Below are 16330 nucleotides of genomic sequence, written 5' to 3'. Positions count from 1 at the left end.
TAGACTGAAATGGGTAGATGGGCTACCAATAAACAGCAAGCCCACTGTGTTATGGGACCCAGAAAGGCTTGAAAATTGAAAGTACTGATTGGCTCTGAAGATGGGGATAGACTGGGACTGCAAAAAAAAAAAAAAAAAAAAAAAGGCCTTGTTTAAAATTTTAAGACTTGTAGATCTTCTCTAATACCAGCAGTCAGACTTCTGTGTCTTCCTCATCCCAAAAGAGGAAGTTAATCTTGGATGAGGCTGAATCAAGGAGGATCTGGAACCAGGAGTATTAGTCATAGTTAAGAGTGAGGAGACATATGAAAAGAAAGGGACTAAGTAAAAGTCTGTACAGATGGTAAGACCTTCCAGTCTCCTTCCCCAACACAGCTCCTAGAAAGCTATTAGAAAACTGCAAGATTCCTCTGTAGAAATACTTACCAATCCAAGAGAAAAGACACACACACACACACACACACACACACAGATTGATTGACCGGTATTTGGGGGTTCTTATAGTGAAAAGGCAGACTGCCTTCTCATTACAGTAAAGTCCATCAGTTTATAAGCCCTGCCCCAAGTTATGTACTTCTACATAGCTTTCAGCATGGAAAACTAAAGACCACTAGACATTTGGGATATACTATGACAGAGAACAAAATTACAAAACAGAGAAACAGGAAAGAGAAGAACTAAAACAACAAAATAATGGCAACCATACAAAAAGTAAGCAAAACAAAAAACCTATCCTCCCCTAAATATAAAATATACCCACCTATAATCAGTAGTCTTAGAGAGGTAAAGTTAGATTTTACATCTCTGCAACAAGAACAGGAGACTATTAAAAAGCAATGAAAAAATATGAAGTAACTCTTGGAAATGAACTAACTATGACAGAAATTTAAGCAGGAAAGTTGGAAAATAAAACTCAAGGAAATCTATAAAGTAGAACTAAATGCCAAATAAATTAATAGTAGAGATATTTTAAAAAATTAGAGGATTAATCTAGAAGATCTATTACATAACTAAAATGAGTTCCAGAAAGAGAGAACAGAAATAGTTTGAGAGAAGAAAATTATCAAAGAATAATAGAAAAAAATTTACCAGAACTGAAGGACTCAAGTTTAAGGGCTCAGAGATTGTCCAGCACAATAAATTTAAAAAGATGAATTCATATAAATCATGAAGTTATTTTAGAATACTGGGTTAAGAAGAGATATTTTAGGAGCACTCAGAGAAAAAAAACACAACGGACTATACAGAAGAACAACAGCAGACTTGTCAATACTGGGGGCTAGAAGACAATGGAATAATATCTTAAACATTCTGAGGAAAAACGATATCTCACCTAGACTTCTATACTTGGCCATGCAATCCTTCTCAGAAAACTGTGGGAAAACGTATAGCTTCAAAAGGAGAAAGTAAAGAAGGAAAAGTGGAAAAATACATAAGATTTAAGATAAAAGAAAGTCATCACATGGAGAAAGCCAAAGAAAATTTCCAGTATGATAGTCTAAAACAGTAGTTCCCCAACCTTTTTGGCACCAGGGACCAGTTTCTGGGAAGACAAATTTTCCACAGACTGGGAGCGGGGGGTGTGTGTGTGGTGGGGTGCGTAGATGGCTCAGGTGGTAATGCGAGGGGAGTGGCAGATGAAGCTTTGCTCATTCGCCTACTGCTCACCTCTTACTGTGTGGCCCGGTCCTAACAGGCCACAGACCACTACTCCTTGGCCCAGGCTTTGGGGACCCTTGGTCTAAAAGGAAGCCCCAGAGGGAAAAAGCTTTCGGCAGACTTAGGAAACAAACAACCGAAACGGACTGTCTCCAGGGGAATGAAATGAAACCCAAAGATAACTTGATATTAACCAAAATCACATAAGCACTGAAGCTAGATTATGGATTATGAAAAGTATATACAACACATACAAAAGGTGACAAATACATAGTAATTATTTAATTCCAGAGTAATCAGAGTTTTATAAAAAAAAGAAATGTTATTACAGCATATTAACTGGTTCATCTGTGTTGAAGCAGCCTTCTAAAATAGGCAGCAATGATCCCTGTCTTCTGGTATTCATACCCTTCTATAATCCCCTCCTCTTGAATGTGAGATCACTGGATCTAGAGACTCATTTCTAATGACTAGAATACAGCAATAGTCTCTCTTTTTCTCTTTCCCTCTCTCCCTTTCTCTCTCTGGTTCTTGCTAAATCCTTCTGATGAAGTGACCTGCTATGCTGTGAATATGAAGAGGACCGCATGACAAGGAACTGAGAGCACCTATGAGCAGCCAACAAGTGTTGAGGTCTTTAGTGTAACAACCTACATTCAGGCAATAATGATGTGAATGAACTTGTAAGCATATCCTTCCCCAGTCAGGCCTTGATGATGGCAGCCCTATCCAATGCATTGACTATGGCCTTGTGAGAGACTCTGAGCTAGTGGACCCAGCTGAACCATGCCCAGATTCTTGACTCAGAGAAACTATGAGATAATAAAAGTTGTTTTAAGCCATTAAGTTTTGGAGTAATTTGTTACACAGCAATAGATAACTAATACAAATTGTGAACAATATTTTTATATTTATAAAAATAAAAACACTGAATACTGATTATGCCAACACTGGAGAGAAGAAGTACATGCATTTGACTTGGCTGGTTTGAGATGCTGAATATTCTTCTTCCATGAAAGGAAGTTATACGCAGTATAACCATGCTACTTAGAAACAGGGAAGACACTAGAGACTTTAAACAGTAGAAGAAACAGCTGTGAAATTTTAGCTGGTTACTTTAGGGAGTGGGGCAGATACTTTACTAATAAGACTTATGGAACTATTTGACTTTTTAAATTATGTATTACAAATTGACAAACATAAAAAATTCTAAGTGACCTGACTTTTTTGAAAGACATACTCATTTACACTATAAGCCCTGTATGATTACAAACAAAATGCAGAAAACAAATCATACTGCTTTATAACAATTTATTAAGTCAAAAATCCTTTAAAAATGTTTGATTAAAAAAAACACTGTAGTAACAAATACCATATGATATCACTTATATGTGGAATCTAAAATATGGCACAAATGAACCCATCTACAAAAAAGAAACAGACTCACAGACATAGAGAACAGACTTGTGGTTGCTAAGGGGGAGGGGAGAGGGAGGGATGGGCTGGGAGTTTGGGGTTAGTAGTTGCAAACTATTACATTTAGAATAGATAAACAACAAGGTCCTACTGTATAGCACAGGAAACTATATCCAATCTCCTGGGATAAACCATAATGGAAAAGAACAAAAAAAGGATGTATTATATATATAACTGAGTCACTTTGCTGTACAGCAGAAATTAACACAACACTGTAAATCAACTATATTTCAATTAAAAATATTAAAAAAAAAAAGAAAAAAAAAAACACTGTAGTAACAGTCCAAAATTATAAAGCAACATGAAGGACTCTGATGGAAAAGGAAAGATGTTAGGTTTTTATGGATTCAGGATCAAGTTCGAGCAGAGTGTATCTGAGTTTAATTACTTGCTGATATTGTAAAACACACATGGTGAGATATGAAAGGATAAAAAAACTCCATGTAAGAAAGAAATGACCCACAATTTTAAAGGCAGGAACACTACCAGTAACACTGGGGCATGAGGTAAAAAGAAACACAAATTCTTTTTTCTTTTTTATTGTGGGAAACTCATTACTGATATCCTTTTAAACATTGATGATGTCTATTATTTCTTAAATAAAGGAAAACTAAATTAGGAAAAAATAAAAAGAAACCATATGGCACTAAACCAATTATCCAGGAGGACCAAAGATTTCCAAAATTTCATAAAAGATATTTATAAAATCTATATATTTTAAAAAGCCAGGGTGGATTCTATAACCCTTCTGATTCTGTTGCATTAAAACCAAGATTAGGATGGTGGACTGAGCATTTAAACCTGGCTTCTCTTATTCCAAACCTCTAGAAATGATAGAAAATATATTTTTATGAAAAGTTCCCAAATAGTGCTGGAAAATAAGAAGATGAGTCATCACACACCCCAAATCATGCGGTACTTTCTGAAAGCCGACAAGCTGAGAGACTGTACTACTGGAAGAAAACCACACTGGAGAGAATAGCTATTAAAGGCAGAAATAGCTTAGGGGCTATATGAACTTAAAAAGCAAAGATGAATGCCACTAGAGTAGCTCTAGGACAAAGTGTTAAAGGGACTGGTTAGAAAACTGGGCTTGAAACAGTTGATAATATGACTCTAATCCATGATGAGTAGATTACATAAAGTATCTGTTTTCAGGTTGAAGTGATAAAAGTTTAGGTTGGAGAAGCAAGATGGTGCCCCAAATTTAATAAGAAACAATTATCTATGGCCATAAGAAGCTCTGAATTCCAAGCTGGATAAACACAAAGGGACCCACTCAGACACATCATAATCAAACTGCTGAAAGCTTCAAAATGAACATCTTGAAAGCAGTAAGAAAAAAATAATTTATCAAGTACAAGGGAATAATAATACAATTAATGGCTGACTTTTACTCAGAAATAATAGAGGCCAGAAGGCACCGGAATGATATAGTGAAAGCGCTGAGAGGGAAAAACAAAAAACAAAAAAAATCCCACAAAAAAACCTGTCAACAATAATTCCGCATCCAGCAAAACTATCCTTCAAAAAAAAAAAAAAGGTGAAATAAAGACATTCCCAAATAAACAAAAACTAGGAGAATTTGCCATAGCAGACTCACCCTATAAGAAATACTAAAGGAGGTTCTTCAGGTTGAAAGGAAATTTTACAGAGTAATTTGAATCCAAAGGAAGGAATAAAGAGCACTGGAAAGGTAATTATGTGGAAAACTATGAAAATTATATATGTGTGTGTGTCTGTTTCCTCTTTTCTTGTCTTAATTTTCTTTGAAAATTGTAAGATTTGAAAAATAAATATAATACTATCTTATTGGATTGGGTCTGTGTAGATATAATTAACATGACAAAAACAGACATATGACAGGAGGGGAGAGAGATGGAATTAAAGTTGCTACATTTTGCCAATCTAAATCAGTATTAACCTGAGGTAGAATAAGATAAATTTAAGGTATAAGTTATAATCCCTAGAGAAACCATTAAGAAAATAACTAGAAAGTACATAGCTAAGAAACCAACAGAGGAATTAATTCAAATGACACACTAAAAAAAAAAAACCATTATGAAGGCAACAAAAGAGGAACACTGAAGACATGAGATACATATAAAACAAAGAGTATAAGAGCTGACATAAAGCTGACCATTTTAATAACTACATTCAATATGAACGGTCTAAACACTTATGAAAAGGCAGAAATGATCAGATTGGATAAAAAAGCAAGATCTAATAAACACACTTATAGATTGAAAGTTAAGGATGGGGACTTCCCTGGTGGCACAGTGGTTAAGAATCCACCTGCCAATGCAGGGGACACAGATTCCAGCCCTGGTCTGGGAAGATCCCACATGCCGTGGAGCAACTGAGCCTGTATGCCACAACTACTGAGTCTGTGCTCTAGAGCCAGTGAACCATAACTCCTGAGCCTGCATGCTACAACTACTGAAGCCCATGAGTCTAGAGCACATGCTCTGCAACAAGAGAAGCCACCGCAATGAGAAGCCCGCACACTGCAATGAAGAGTAGCCCCCATTCACGATAACTAGAGAAAGCCTGTGTGTAGCAATGAAGACCCAACGCAGTCTAAAATAAATGTAAAAAATAAATTAAAAAAAGTAAAAGGATGAAAAAATGTATTATGCAAATATTATGCAAATAGTAACTGTGTGAGTGGTATTTATATTAATATCAGATAATACAGGCTTTCAGATAAGAAATATCAGAGATAAAGATGGATATTTCATAATGACACAAGAGCCAAAGAAGACATAACAATTATAAATATATATGAATATTTTTAGATAACATGATAAAGAAGACAGGTTGAAGAGAGTTAGTACATGCATAACAGTACAAGGTAAGGCAAATATTAAAATTAAAAAATAGTTAAGAAAGCTTTCTTGAAAGGATATCTGAAGCTATGTGATGAAAGGGGATACCATGATCTAGGAAAACTGATCCTAAGAGTAAGGTTATAACCTAGTATTTCAAAAATAAACATTCCTTTGGGAAGCCAGGCAAAATAATCATGTCACATAAAAGAAGGAAAAGTTACAATACTATTCAGTAATAGAAGACAATAAAAGAACTTCTACAAGGTACTCAAACTCTTTAAACTTTTTAAGTGTAAAGCTATAAACAGGGAGCTTTAAACATGCAAGAAATCAAAGAGTATCTTCCCCATGAACCCTCTTGACTAAACTCAGAAAGTTAAATTTAGCCAACCAACAGATAATTCGAGAAATTATGGCAAGAAGACTTATGAAGAGCAGTGAATATATTTAATGTGTGGATTATACTGACAAAATAGAATATAAATGTTATATATTATAACATAAAAATGGTATAATGAACAAAAATTAGGATGGCAAAATGGAAAATGGCAGGCTGATTACCTCATTTATGTTACCAAAAAGCCAAACTTATTACTTAAAACCGATAAATCCAAATTACAGAAATATAGACATATTTACTACTACAAAAGTAAACATTAACAAAATAAACAAACAGCAACAGAATAGATAAACCAGTATCTAATATACTCAAGAGAAAGGGCAGAAAGGACAAATATTAAAAATTTAAAAAATAAAGAGAATATAACCACAGAAATGAAAGAAATTAGAATCATTAGATACCACTTGGCTCAATTCTATGCAAATAAGTTAGAAAAGCTAAGTGAATACCACTAACCCTTTGGTGAACAAATAATTCTGATGCTAGCTAAAATGTTCCCAAGCATTGAAAAAAATGTAAAAGTTCCAAATTCTTTTTGAAGGGAATTTAAACTAATTCTAGGGACTTCCCTGGTGGTTCAGTGGCTAAGACTCCCAATGCAGGGGGCCCAGGTTCCATCCCTGGTCAGGGAACTAGATCCTATAAGCCACAACTAAGAGTTTGCATGCTGCAACTAAAGATCCTGCATGCCACAACGAAGATCCTACATGTGGCAATGAAGATGCTGTGTGCCACAACTAAGAGCTGGCACAGCCAGATAAATAAATATTTTAAAAAACAATAAAAATTAATTCTAAAGCCCAACCAAAATTATTCTAAAAAGGAAAACTACATACCATCTTATTTATGAATGTTGAAACAGATATCCTTTAAAAAATTAGTAAACAGAACCCATAATAAAAGAATATTTCCTGGGACTTCCCTGGTGGTCCAGTGGGTAAGACTCCGTGCTCCCAATGCAGGGGGCCTGGGTTTGATCCCTGGTCGGGGAATCAGATCCTACATGCATGCTGCAACTAAAAGTTTGCATGCTGCAACTAAGAGTCCACATTCTGCAACTAGGGGTCCACATGCTGCAACTAAGGAGTCTGTGTGCTGCAACTAAGACCCAGTGTAGCCAAAATTAATTAAAAAAAAAATACTTTGTGACAGAGTAGTTTATTCTAGAAAGTCAGAATGATTTGATATTGGGAAATTTTATTACAATTAATCAAATTAATAGATCTAAAGAGAAATACCATATAATTACCTCCACAGATGCTGAAAAAAAATGACAAAATTCAACATCTTGATAAAATACAATAAAATTGTAAATGAAGGCTACTTTCTCAACATGATAAATGATAGGTATCTCAGCTTCATATATGAATCAGAAAGCACCAGAAGGAACTAAAGCAAGGAACATGACAGGATGCCCTCCATTCCTACTATCAATTAACATTGTAGCAAAAGTACTTGGACAAAAAGAAAAGCCTATTGGGTTCTCAGAATGCTTCAAAACCAGTACAATATCTCTATTCTCCTGAATTTAATGTGATCAAGATAAACTACCAGCTGCTTTATTTATTTACTTTTTTGTTAAGCAAAAAAAAAAAAAAAAAAAAGGGATCCAATGTTAGAACACTCTGAAACTAGAGCTTAGAGAAATGACTGCCTTAACGAGTTTTAAACAACACTAATCAAAACAGTGGGCTAGAGGTGTATGAATGGACATCCAACCACTGGAAAGGAACAGAAAATCCAGAAACAAACTCAAAAACATGTGGGATTTTAGCATAAGATAAATATGGTATTCTCAAATCAGTGGAGAAGAGGTGAACTATTCAATGAAACATAACCTTCCTTGAATAATATTAGGATAGGAAAGCTCTTTCCAACTACAGACAAAATCCAGAGTGCATTAAAAGTCTGATTAACTTTACAACAGCAACAATGAAACACTTCTGCATGAAACAGTAAAAAAAAAAAAAAAAAAAAAAAAGCAAACATAAGCAACAAAATTATAAAAAATATCTGCAACTATCATATCATATCACAAGGGTTAAACTCCAGTATATAATGGAGAGTTCCTAAAAATTCATATTTAAAAAATGCCAAGAACCTAACAGAAAACAACAGGCAACTGTTTCTATGTCTCAGAGAAGCAAACTATAAACAGCTTGATGAAGGCACAGCCACATCTTTTTCCTTGATTCCCCAGGCCTGGCATATAGTAGAGGCTCAGTAAATGTTTACTGAATGAATCTGATAACTGATGGTTTTTATATTCAGTCAGAAACATGAAATTATTTTTATAGAATTAATGATTTGAAACATCCTAGACAAAGAGGTAATCTGACTTAATGTTCCTAAAATTAGTGACAGTGGAAACTAAGTTATTTCTAGATGTTTCAACAGAGGGTAGGGCTAGAGAGCATAAATTATAATGAGTAAATGACTTTAATGAACTCACACGAATGTCTTGTCTGTTGATGAAAGGAAATCCAGTATAGGAAATAAAGTTAGCACTGTAATCTTTAAAATCAAAGGACAACAATATGTATAATTAGGGATGTGATAAAGGCTTATTCATTGGAGGCTTATACATAAATTAAACACAATATACAGTCAAAAGAAACTTGAATTTACCTTCTACCATATTACCATCCTTCTGAAAAATTCTCTCTTCACACCACTGACAATGGATTAGGTATTGAATCTTCTTGGCCGTTTCATCTGCAGAAGTAGGCCCCCTCAAAACTCTCACAACAACCAACACAAAATGTTCTAGAGCCACTGCAAACAGTACTTCTATGCCTTTGTTACAACGGGCTGCAGCTCTGGAAAAAATTTTTTAAAGTTATTTTGGGAGCTTATCATTTCTCTTTGGCATTATATTGACAATACTAACTTGGACAGTACACTATGGATGGCTTATGAGGAAAATAAGGAAAATTCAATTCTTAGTAGCAGTGATTTTAAAAGATCATCACTATAACTTTTTACACAAATTGAAACACAGGAGATATAGGATGCTTGGTAGGATTTTAGTAACTACACATTTTCCCATATGATATCTTCTCAATATTCTCTGGTTTTCAGTGTCACTTTTTTTTCTTGTCATCACAACCATCTTTCTTTGTTTTTATCTACTTTCTTCTATAAAAAGCTTCTTCCAAACAATATATGTTTATTGAGTACTAACTACATGCAGGAGAGTATGCTACCTGCTGAATAGTCAGTGAAAAACAAGCAAAGTCCTTGCCATTATTACTTTTATATACTTTTCGATTAAATTCTTTACTCGATACCATTTATGTACTTAGTTTTCCCTCTACAGTTGTAAACTAACTTAAACTTTGTATGTGTTGATTTGAATTTGCTGTTATATTATAAACATTTTTAAGTATGTATGTAGGTCCTTGGCATATACCAACTGAACATCAAAGTTTTCAGTTATTTAGGAATAACCCTAAAGGTCTATGAAGTCTAATAATCTGTATTTTTGCTTAGGTAGGAATTTCAGTTTAAATGCTGTGAAACTAGTGTTGGGGCTAGTGAGATAGCCAGCTGATCATTATCTGTAATCCTCCAGCATAATTTTCTGCATAAAATGGGTGCTCAAAAAGTCTTCCTTTCTTCAATTGTTTAGAAATTCTGAAGAGAAACAGAGAGAACTTTTTGTTTTATAGGCGAGATCATTTCACAGAATCAAGTTTATAAGCCATCATTTTTTTTACACGACATAAATAAAGAAGATAAGATGAAATGGCCATTAAGAAATGACTGTTTCTAAATTTAAAAACAATCTTTGCTTTCCCCTTTCCTGCTGCTATCCCCTACACTGCCGAAATAAACTGATTGGAGATGAACTTTCATTTTTATATCTTCCTTCTTACTACTTTAATTATTTCAATAACATTTTAAATCGGAGAGTAAACTATTTTAGGCACGAACTTTTAAATCAAATTCCAATAGATACAACATAAGATTATAAAACACATCAAGATTATATATATGGAATACAGAATCTGTATTTCGTGCATATTTCATATTTTGAAGAATGAAATAAGCACTTCTTGTAATATTCTTTTTATCATATACTCAGACATTCAAGGTACACTGCTGGCCATATGGTACCTTGCCACTGCAGCTACAACAATTCTGGCTGCTAGCTCCTTGTAATACTCAGTTCGGACAATGTTACAGCCGTAGTGACGCCGGGCAACATGTTGTGCCTTGGCATATAAAGAACTGATATCTGTAGAAGTCACTGACACTATGCCAAGGTTTCTTATATTTCTGAATGCAGAATCGAGATAGTTCACGGATGTTCCAAAAGGGTCTAGGTGTCTAAAATCAGAAAGAATACAGACATATTTAAAATCATACTAGTATGCAAAATAATACCATTGTCATTATTTCTAATGACAAAATTCCATGGATTCAAAAGTACTTCATAAATCTATTTTAAATACATAATTATGTTTTTAGAGTAAGCAATAAAATGATCATGTGATATGTTAGACATGTAAACATAAATCACGCTTAGAGGAAAACTCATGCCCAGGCATTTTATTTCAAGTGCTAGAAAATGTTCTTACTGCATTCCTTAGGCCAATGCCAAAAAACTGTATTAATTTAAATAAGTAAACAATGACAAATTATCTTAATTTTTAATGGTCCCCTCCCTACCCTGCCTCCTGCCAAAACCAAGTCAGTTTAGAAAGTGACACAAAATTATTTTTCACTTACATGAAATCAAAAGATCTCAAATGCATCAGTACATTGGCATCCATTTTGGTCACCTTAATATTACCAAGGTTTTCCTCTCCTTCAAGAATATCGTCACTCTCTTCCTTCTCCTTACCGTCCACCACCACTTTCAATTTGTTTAAATGGCAGTTCTCCTGAATCAACGTCACAGAGTTTTCATTCAAATCATTAATTGTAACCTTGACTGCATTTCCAAGATGTTTTGCCCATTGTAATCCCATTATCCCTTAGGAGAAATTGAAAGAAAAATGAGTTTTTAAATTGTAATAAAGAATAAAATGCCTCTGAAGAAAATGTGTCCAACAGATTTCCATTAATAGTTCTTAAAAACTTTTCTATAATCCATGTTCAAATAAAATATGTTCTTTATTTGGGGTTTAGTAGGATTTTTTTTTCTCGCTTCTTACAATGGAATACTTTCTGCAAACAAAATCTTACAGAGAAATCCAATATACAATATAAGAGTGGGGTTACTCTACTTAAAGGGAAGCTGGTTAGTTGGAACTCTTGCTGCTGAAGTTTATCCTAATGCATCAAAATATGAAAACTACTTTCCTGGACCAATGCTTTTCAAATACCGCACAACAGCATCACTGTGAATGAAAAAAAAAACCAACTTTGTATGTGTAAGCAAATAATCAAGAGGAACTGAGACCAAGCGGGCCCTTCTCACAGGCTTTCTGCACCTATTGGACTTGAGTCATGAGGGGTAGTCACTACAACGTAGGAGATGATGGCACAAGCCTAGCAAATATGGAGGAGAAAATCCCCTATTTACTGGAAGTATTAACCATCTTCTCCATACGTGTGCTTCATGAGTGTAAAAAATTAGCATCTACTATGTGCCACAGTCTTTACATCTATTTTCCTATTCTTATAATAAGCTTGTGAAACAAGTTCTAATATCTACATTTTAGAGATGGGGAAACATGCAAAATGACTGCTATGAGCTTGATTTAAGTTTACAAAGGCACATTAGAAAGGCTGAAAAGATCTTCCTTAAATGATAGTTTTAATGATTTCAGATAAAAAAAGAGTAGTTCAGGGGCTTCTTAGGTGGCGCAGTGGTTGAGAATCCGCCTGCCAATGCCGGGGACACGGGCGCAATCCCTGCTCCAGGAAGATCCCACATGCCGCGGAGCAACTAAGCCCGTGCGCCACAACTATCGAGCCTGTGCTTTAGAGCCCGTGAGCCACAACTATTGAGCCCATGTGCTGCAACTACTGAAGCCCACATGCCTAGAGCCCGTGCTCCGCAACAAGAGAAGCCACGGCAATGAGGAGCCCACGCACCACAATGAAGAGCAGCCCCCACTCACCACAACTAAAAAGAAAGCCCGCGCACAGCAAAAAGGACCCAACACAGCCAATAAAATAAATAAATAAATAAATTTATTAAAAAAAAAAAAGAGTAGTTCATTGCAGCATTATTTACAATAATCAAGACATGGACACAACCTAAGTGTCCACCGACAGAAGAATGAATAAAGAATATGTGGTGTGTGTATATACATATATATACACATAGATATATATACCCAATGGAATACCATTCAGCCATAAGACAGAAGGCAGTCCTGCCATTTTCAGACAACATGGATAGACCCTGAAGGCATTATGCTAAGTGAAATAAATCAGAGAGAGAAAGACAAACACTGTATGATCTAACTTATATGTGGAATCTAAAAAACCAAACTCACAGAAATGGAGATCAGATTTGTGGCTGCCAGAGGTGGAAACTGGAGGGGTAGAGAACTGGGTGAATATGGTCAAAGGGTACAAACTTGCAGTTATAAGATAAATATGTTCTGGGGATATAATGTGTAGCAGGGTGATTATAGTTGATACTGCACTACTTATTTGAAAGTGACTAAGAAAGCAGATCTTAAAAGTTCTCATCAAAACAGAAAAAAAATCTATATGTGAAATGATGGATGTTAAACTTCTTTGGTGATAATTTTACAATATATACATAAAGCTAATCATTATGTTGTATACCTAAAACTTATACAATGTTATATGTTGATTATATCTCAATAAAACCAGAGGGGAAAAAAGTAAAAAAAATTACTACACTATCAAGAAACATATATAGTACCCAGTCTAGCATAGACATTTAGTAAATTGTATTGAATGGAGAAAGAGAGAGAGAGAGAGAAAGCCTGTGTCAGGGAAAATGCTGGGAAATAAATCTGGAAAAGTAAATTGGGATCAGATTATGGAGGATATTAAATTACAATCTGAGAAGCTGAACTCTATTTAGGCAATAAAGATGCATGACTTTTTTGACTGAGAAGTAACATTATCAATTCAGTGTTTCAGAGGAAAGGCTGTTTGCAATAGCATATAAGACAGACTGAGGGGGAGAGATAATTGCCAAAGATCATTACACTGGTGCATACAGAATGGAAACGGAGTATGAATCATTAATACAAAAGAAAAATTAGGAGAGATTGCTGATTGAGTGTGTGTGGGGACAGTGGTGGGCAAAGGAGTAATAAAAAATGATTCAGGGACTTCCTAGGTGGCGCAGGGGTAAAGAATCCGCCTGCCAATGCAGGGGACACAGGTTTGAGCCCTGCCCTGGGAAGATTCCACGTGCCATGGGGCAACTAAGCCCGTGTGTGCCACAACTATTGAGCCTGTGCTCTAGAGCCCGTGAGCCACAACTATTGAGCCCATGTGCTGCAACTGTTGAAGCCCACGCGCCTAGGGCCCGTGCTCCACAACAGGAGAAGCCACTACAATGAGAAGCCTGCGCACCACAATGAAGAGTAGCCCCCGCTTGCCGCAACTAGAGAAAGTCCGTGTACAGCAACGAAGACCCAATGCAGCCAATAAATAAAACAAACAAATAAATAAATAAATTTATAAAAAAAAGATTCAGATTTAAAATCTGATTGGCTCAGAGGATGTGATCAGCTTAGAATCATTACTTCATCACTTTTTCCATATTTACACTGAGACATCACTAATGATGATGATGGTAGCAGAAGTAGGAATAACACAATAATGATGTGCTGTATATGTGTATACATGCTATATACCAGATACTGTTCTCATTTCTTTACATGTATTAATTTACTTAATCTTCACATTATTTTACGGTGGGTACCCTCCTTTAGGTAGATGAGGAAATTGAAGCATAGATTCCAGTGGTTAGACATGTTACAAAGCTGGGATTTGAATGTAGCCAGTTTGATTCCACAGTCCATGTTTTTAACCACTACTTCTCCCCGAGGAGAGCAACTTAAAGAGAGCTAAGTCATGCTTTCATCCTACTGGTACAAACTTCCCAAGAACATACTCCTATATAACCTTCAAGAAGAAAGACTTAGATTAGGTACAAGTTGCTTTTTAGAAATATTCTGCTGTTTTCATTATCTTTTCTCTACTGTTAAGTCCCTTTAGGAAAAATGTTCTGTCTTTAAAATTTCACCTTACCTCACTGCCTAGTGACTAGGCAATGTTTACTGCATCACAAAAAACAAACACCAAGTAAACGTATACTCTTGAAAAAAAGAAATCCTATCTGAATCTGATCAAACCTGAAGATCCAACTACCAATTTACAGAAATACAAGAGACAGAGGAACATGTTATATGAAGCATGTGATGCAGTCAGCAAAAAATCTAAACTGTGGGAGACTCTAGAGGGCAAATGACCTATTATATCAACAAATAATTATCACACATACACACAAAATGATGGAAGGAAATATAGATTTTTTTAAAAAAGAGACTTAAGAAACATATCAAACAACTAAAATACATAGTCTTTGGATTGTGATTTGAATTTAAAAAAATTATGAAATAATTAGACATATCTAAACATTTCATGATATTAAACAATTATTCTTAATTTTTTAGGTGTGATATGGTATATGGGTTTCAATTTTTAAAAGTCCTTGTATTTTACAGATCCCATTGAAATATTTACAGATGAAATGAGCTATCTGTGATCTGTATGAAAATAAAGGGGACAGACAACGGGGGAATGAGGTATGAGGGAAAGTGCATGGGAACAGAGATACAAGACAGTATGAATTGGTAATTTCTGAAGTAAGTGATGGATATAAAGAGATTCATTTATTATACACTCTACTTTTATATATATTTGAAAATTTTCCACAATAAAAAAAAATTTACCTTGGATCTTTATTTTTTTATAACAAAATATTTTGCTAGATATGATATCCATATAAATTTCCTAAGAAAAGATACTGTACAGGAAGGTGGGCAAAAGGTACAAACTGCCAATTTTAAGATAAGTAAGTACCAGCAATGAAATGTACAACATGATGACTATGTACAGGTAACACTGGTATGTAGGAAAATTAAGAGGGTAAATCCTAAGAGTTCTCATCACAAGGAGAAATTTTTTTTCTTCCATCTTTTCTTCTTATTGTATTGTATCTATATGAGATGGTAGATGTTAGCTTAACCTATTGTGGCAATCATTTCACAATATACGTAAACCAAATCATCATGCTGTACACCTTAAATCTGTATACCTGTACAGTGATGCATGCCAATTATTTCTCAAAAAAAGTGGAAAAAACATCTCTTCAGGTTCACATGATATAAACAGACCCTTAGTTTTCAAAGTAGCTAAACAACAACAAGGAAAAAAAGGAAAAAAAGATACTATACAGATCTGATAAAGTGGGGTTCCAAGAAAGGCTTCATTACTTACCAGTAGCTCCAAAGGCATCTAGACATTCCAAAGGTTTTCGTTCCTTAGCCAAAGCAGCCAGTGTACAGAATATGAGCTGCCTAGAAGAAAGTATAATAATTTGGAATAATTTTAGTGCACCATGGTTTCATCATTGTAGATTCGATTTTAAGAATAGTGAGAAATGGGGTTCCTATTTACTATGCAAACTATTTTGGAAAGAGACCTAATACCATATTTCTTACTTAATAGTAGAAGAACTAAAAATCTGTGAAATTAAACTATGAATTGAATTGGGTTCTATTAATAAGTATTCACTATGAATAATGATTTTATAAATAAAACTTACCCACAAAAGCACCAGCCTGTTCATTTAATTATATAAAGTTAGACCTATTTTACTCTCTGAGAAATTGGTTTGGTAGAAAACATTCTGAGAAAACACTAAAATAAGTGAATTTTGTTCTATACCTAGTTTTAAGTTTCAATATATTAGAACAAAAAGATTAAGAGAAGGTACATTTGTAATGATTTT

General features: G+C 34.7%; 2 protein-coding genes across 9 annotated transcripts in view; one reads left to right on the top strand and one right to left on the bottom strand.

The window, feature by feature from the left end:
* TRMT1L (tRNA methyltransferase 1 like) overlaps positions 1-16330 on the bottom strand; it is a 37825-nt gene that overhangs the window by 8416 nt on the left and 13079 nt on the right. For 3 of the 6 annotated variants that reach the window (XR_009052777.1, XM_057728728.1, XM_057728727.1), the window contains exons 8-12: positions 15817-15896; positions 11101-11347; positions 10486-10698; positions 8995-9185; positions 8819-8880 (exon numbers count right to left, since the gene is read on the bottom strand). Coding sequence is in view for 5 of the 6 variants with exons in the window: in XM_057728728.1 (XP_057584711.1) it covers positions 8819-8880; positions 8995-9185; positions 10486-10698; positions 11101-11347; positions 15817-15896 (793 nt within the window). In the remaining variant the exon portion in view is untranslated. The remainder of the gene's footprint in view (positions 1-8818; positions 8881-8994; positions 9186-10485; positions 10699-11100; positions 11348-15816; positions 15897-16330) is intronic. The other 3 variants (XM_057728725.1, XM_057728724.1, XM_057728726.1) reach the window with 1 other exon arrangement.
* RNF2 (ring finger protein 2) overlaps positions 1-16330 on the top strand; it is a 105337-nt gene that overhangs the window by 81783 nt on the left and 7224 nt on the right. Inside the window, exon 7 of one of the 3 annotated variants that reach the window (XM_057728733.1) lies at positions 2213-2692. The exons of the other annotated variants lie outside the window; for them this stretch is intronic. Within the exon in view, the coding sequence (XP_057584716.1) occupies positions 2213-2215 (3 nt within the window). The 3' untranslated portion in view covers positions 2216-2692. Of the gene's footprint in view, positions 1-2212; positions 2693-16330 lie in introns of those variants that run through there. 3 annotated transcript variants of the gene reach the window in all.

Source organism: Hippopotamus amphibius, chromosome 3 (genome assembly GCF_030028045.1).
Source record: "Hippopotamus amphibius kiboko isolate mHipAmp2 chromosome 3, mHipAmp2.hap2, whole genome shotgun sequence".
Classification (NCBI taxonomy): domain Eukaryota; kingdom Metazoa; phylum Chordata; class Mammalia; order Artiodactyla; family Hippopotamidae; genus Hippopotamus; species Hippopotamus amphibius.
Note: the sequence above shows the minus strand (reverse complement) of the source record. Positions and strands in the feature narration are given on the sequence as shown.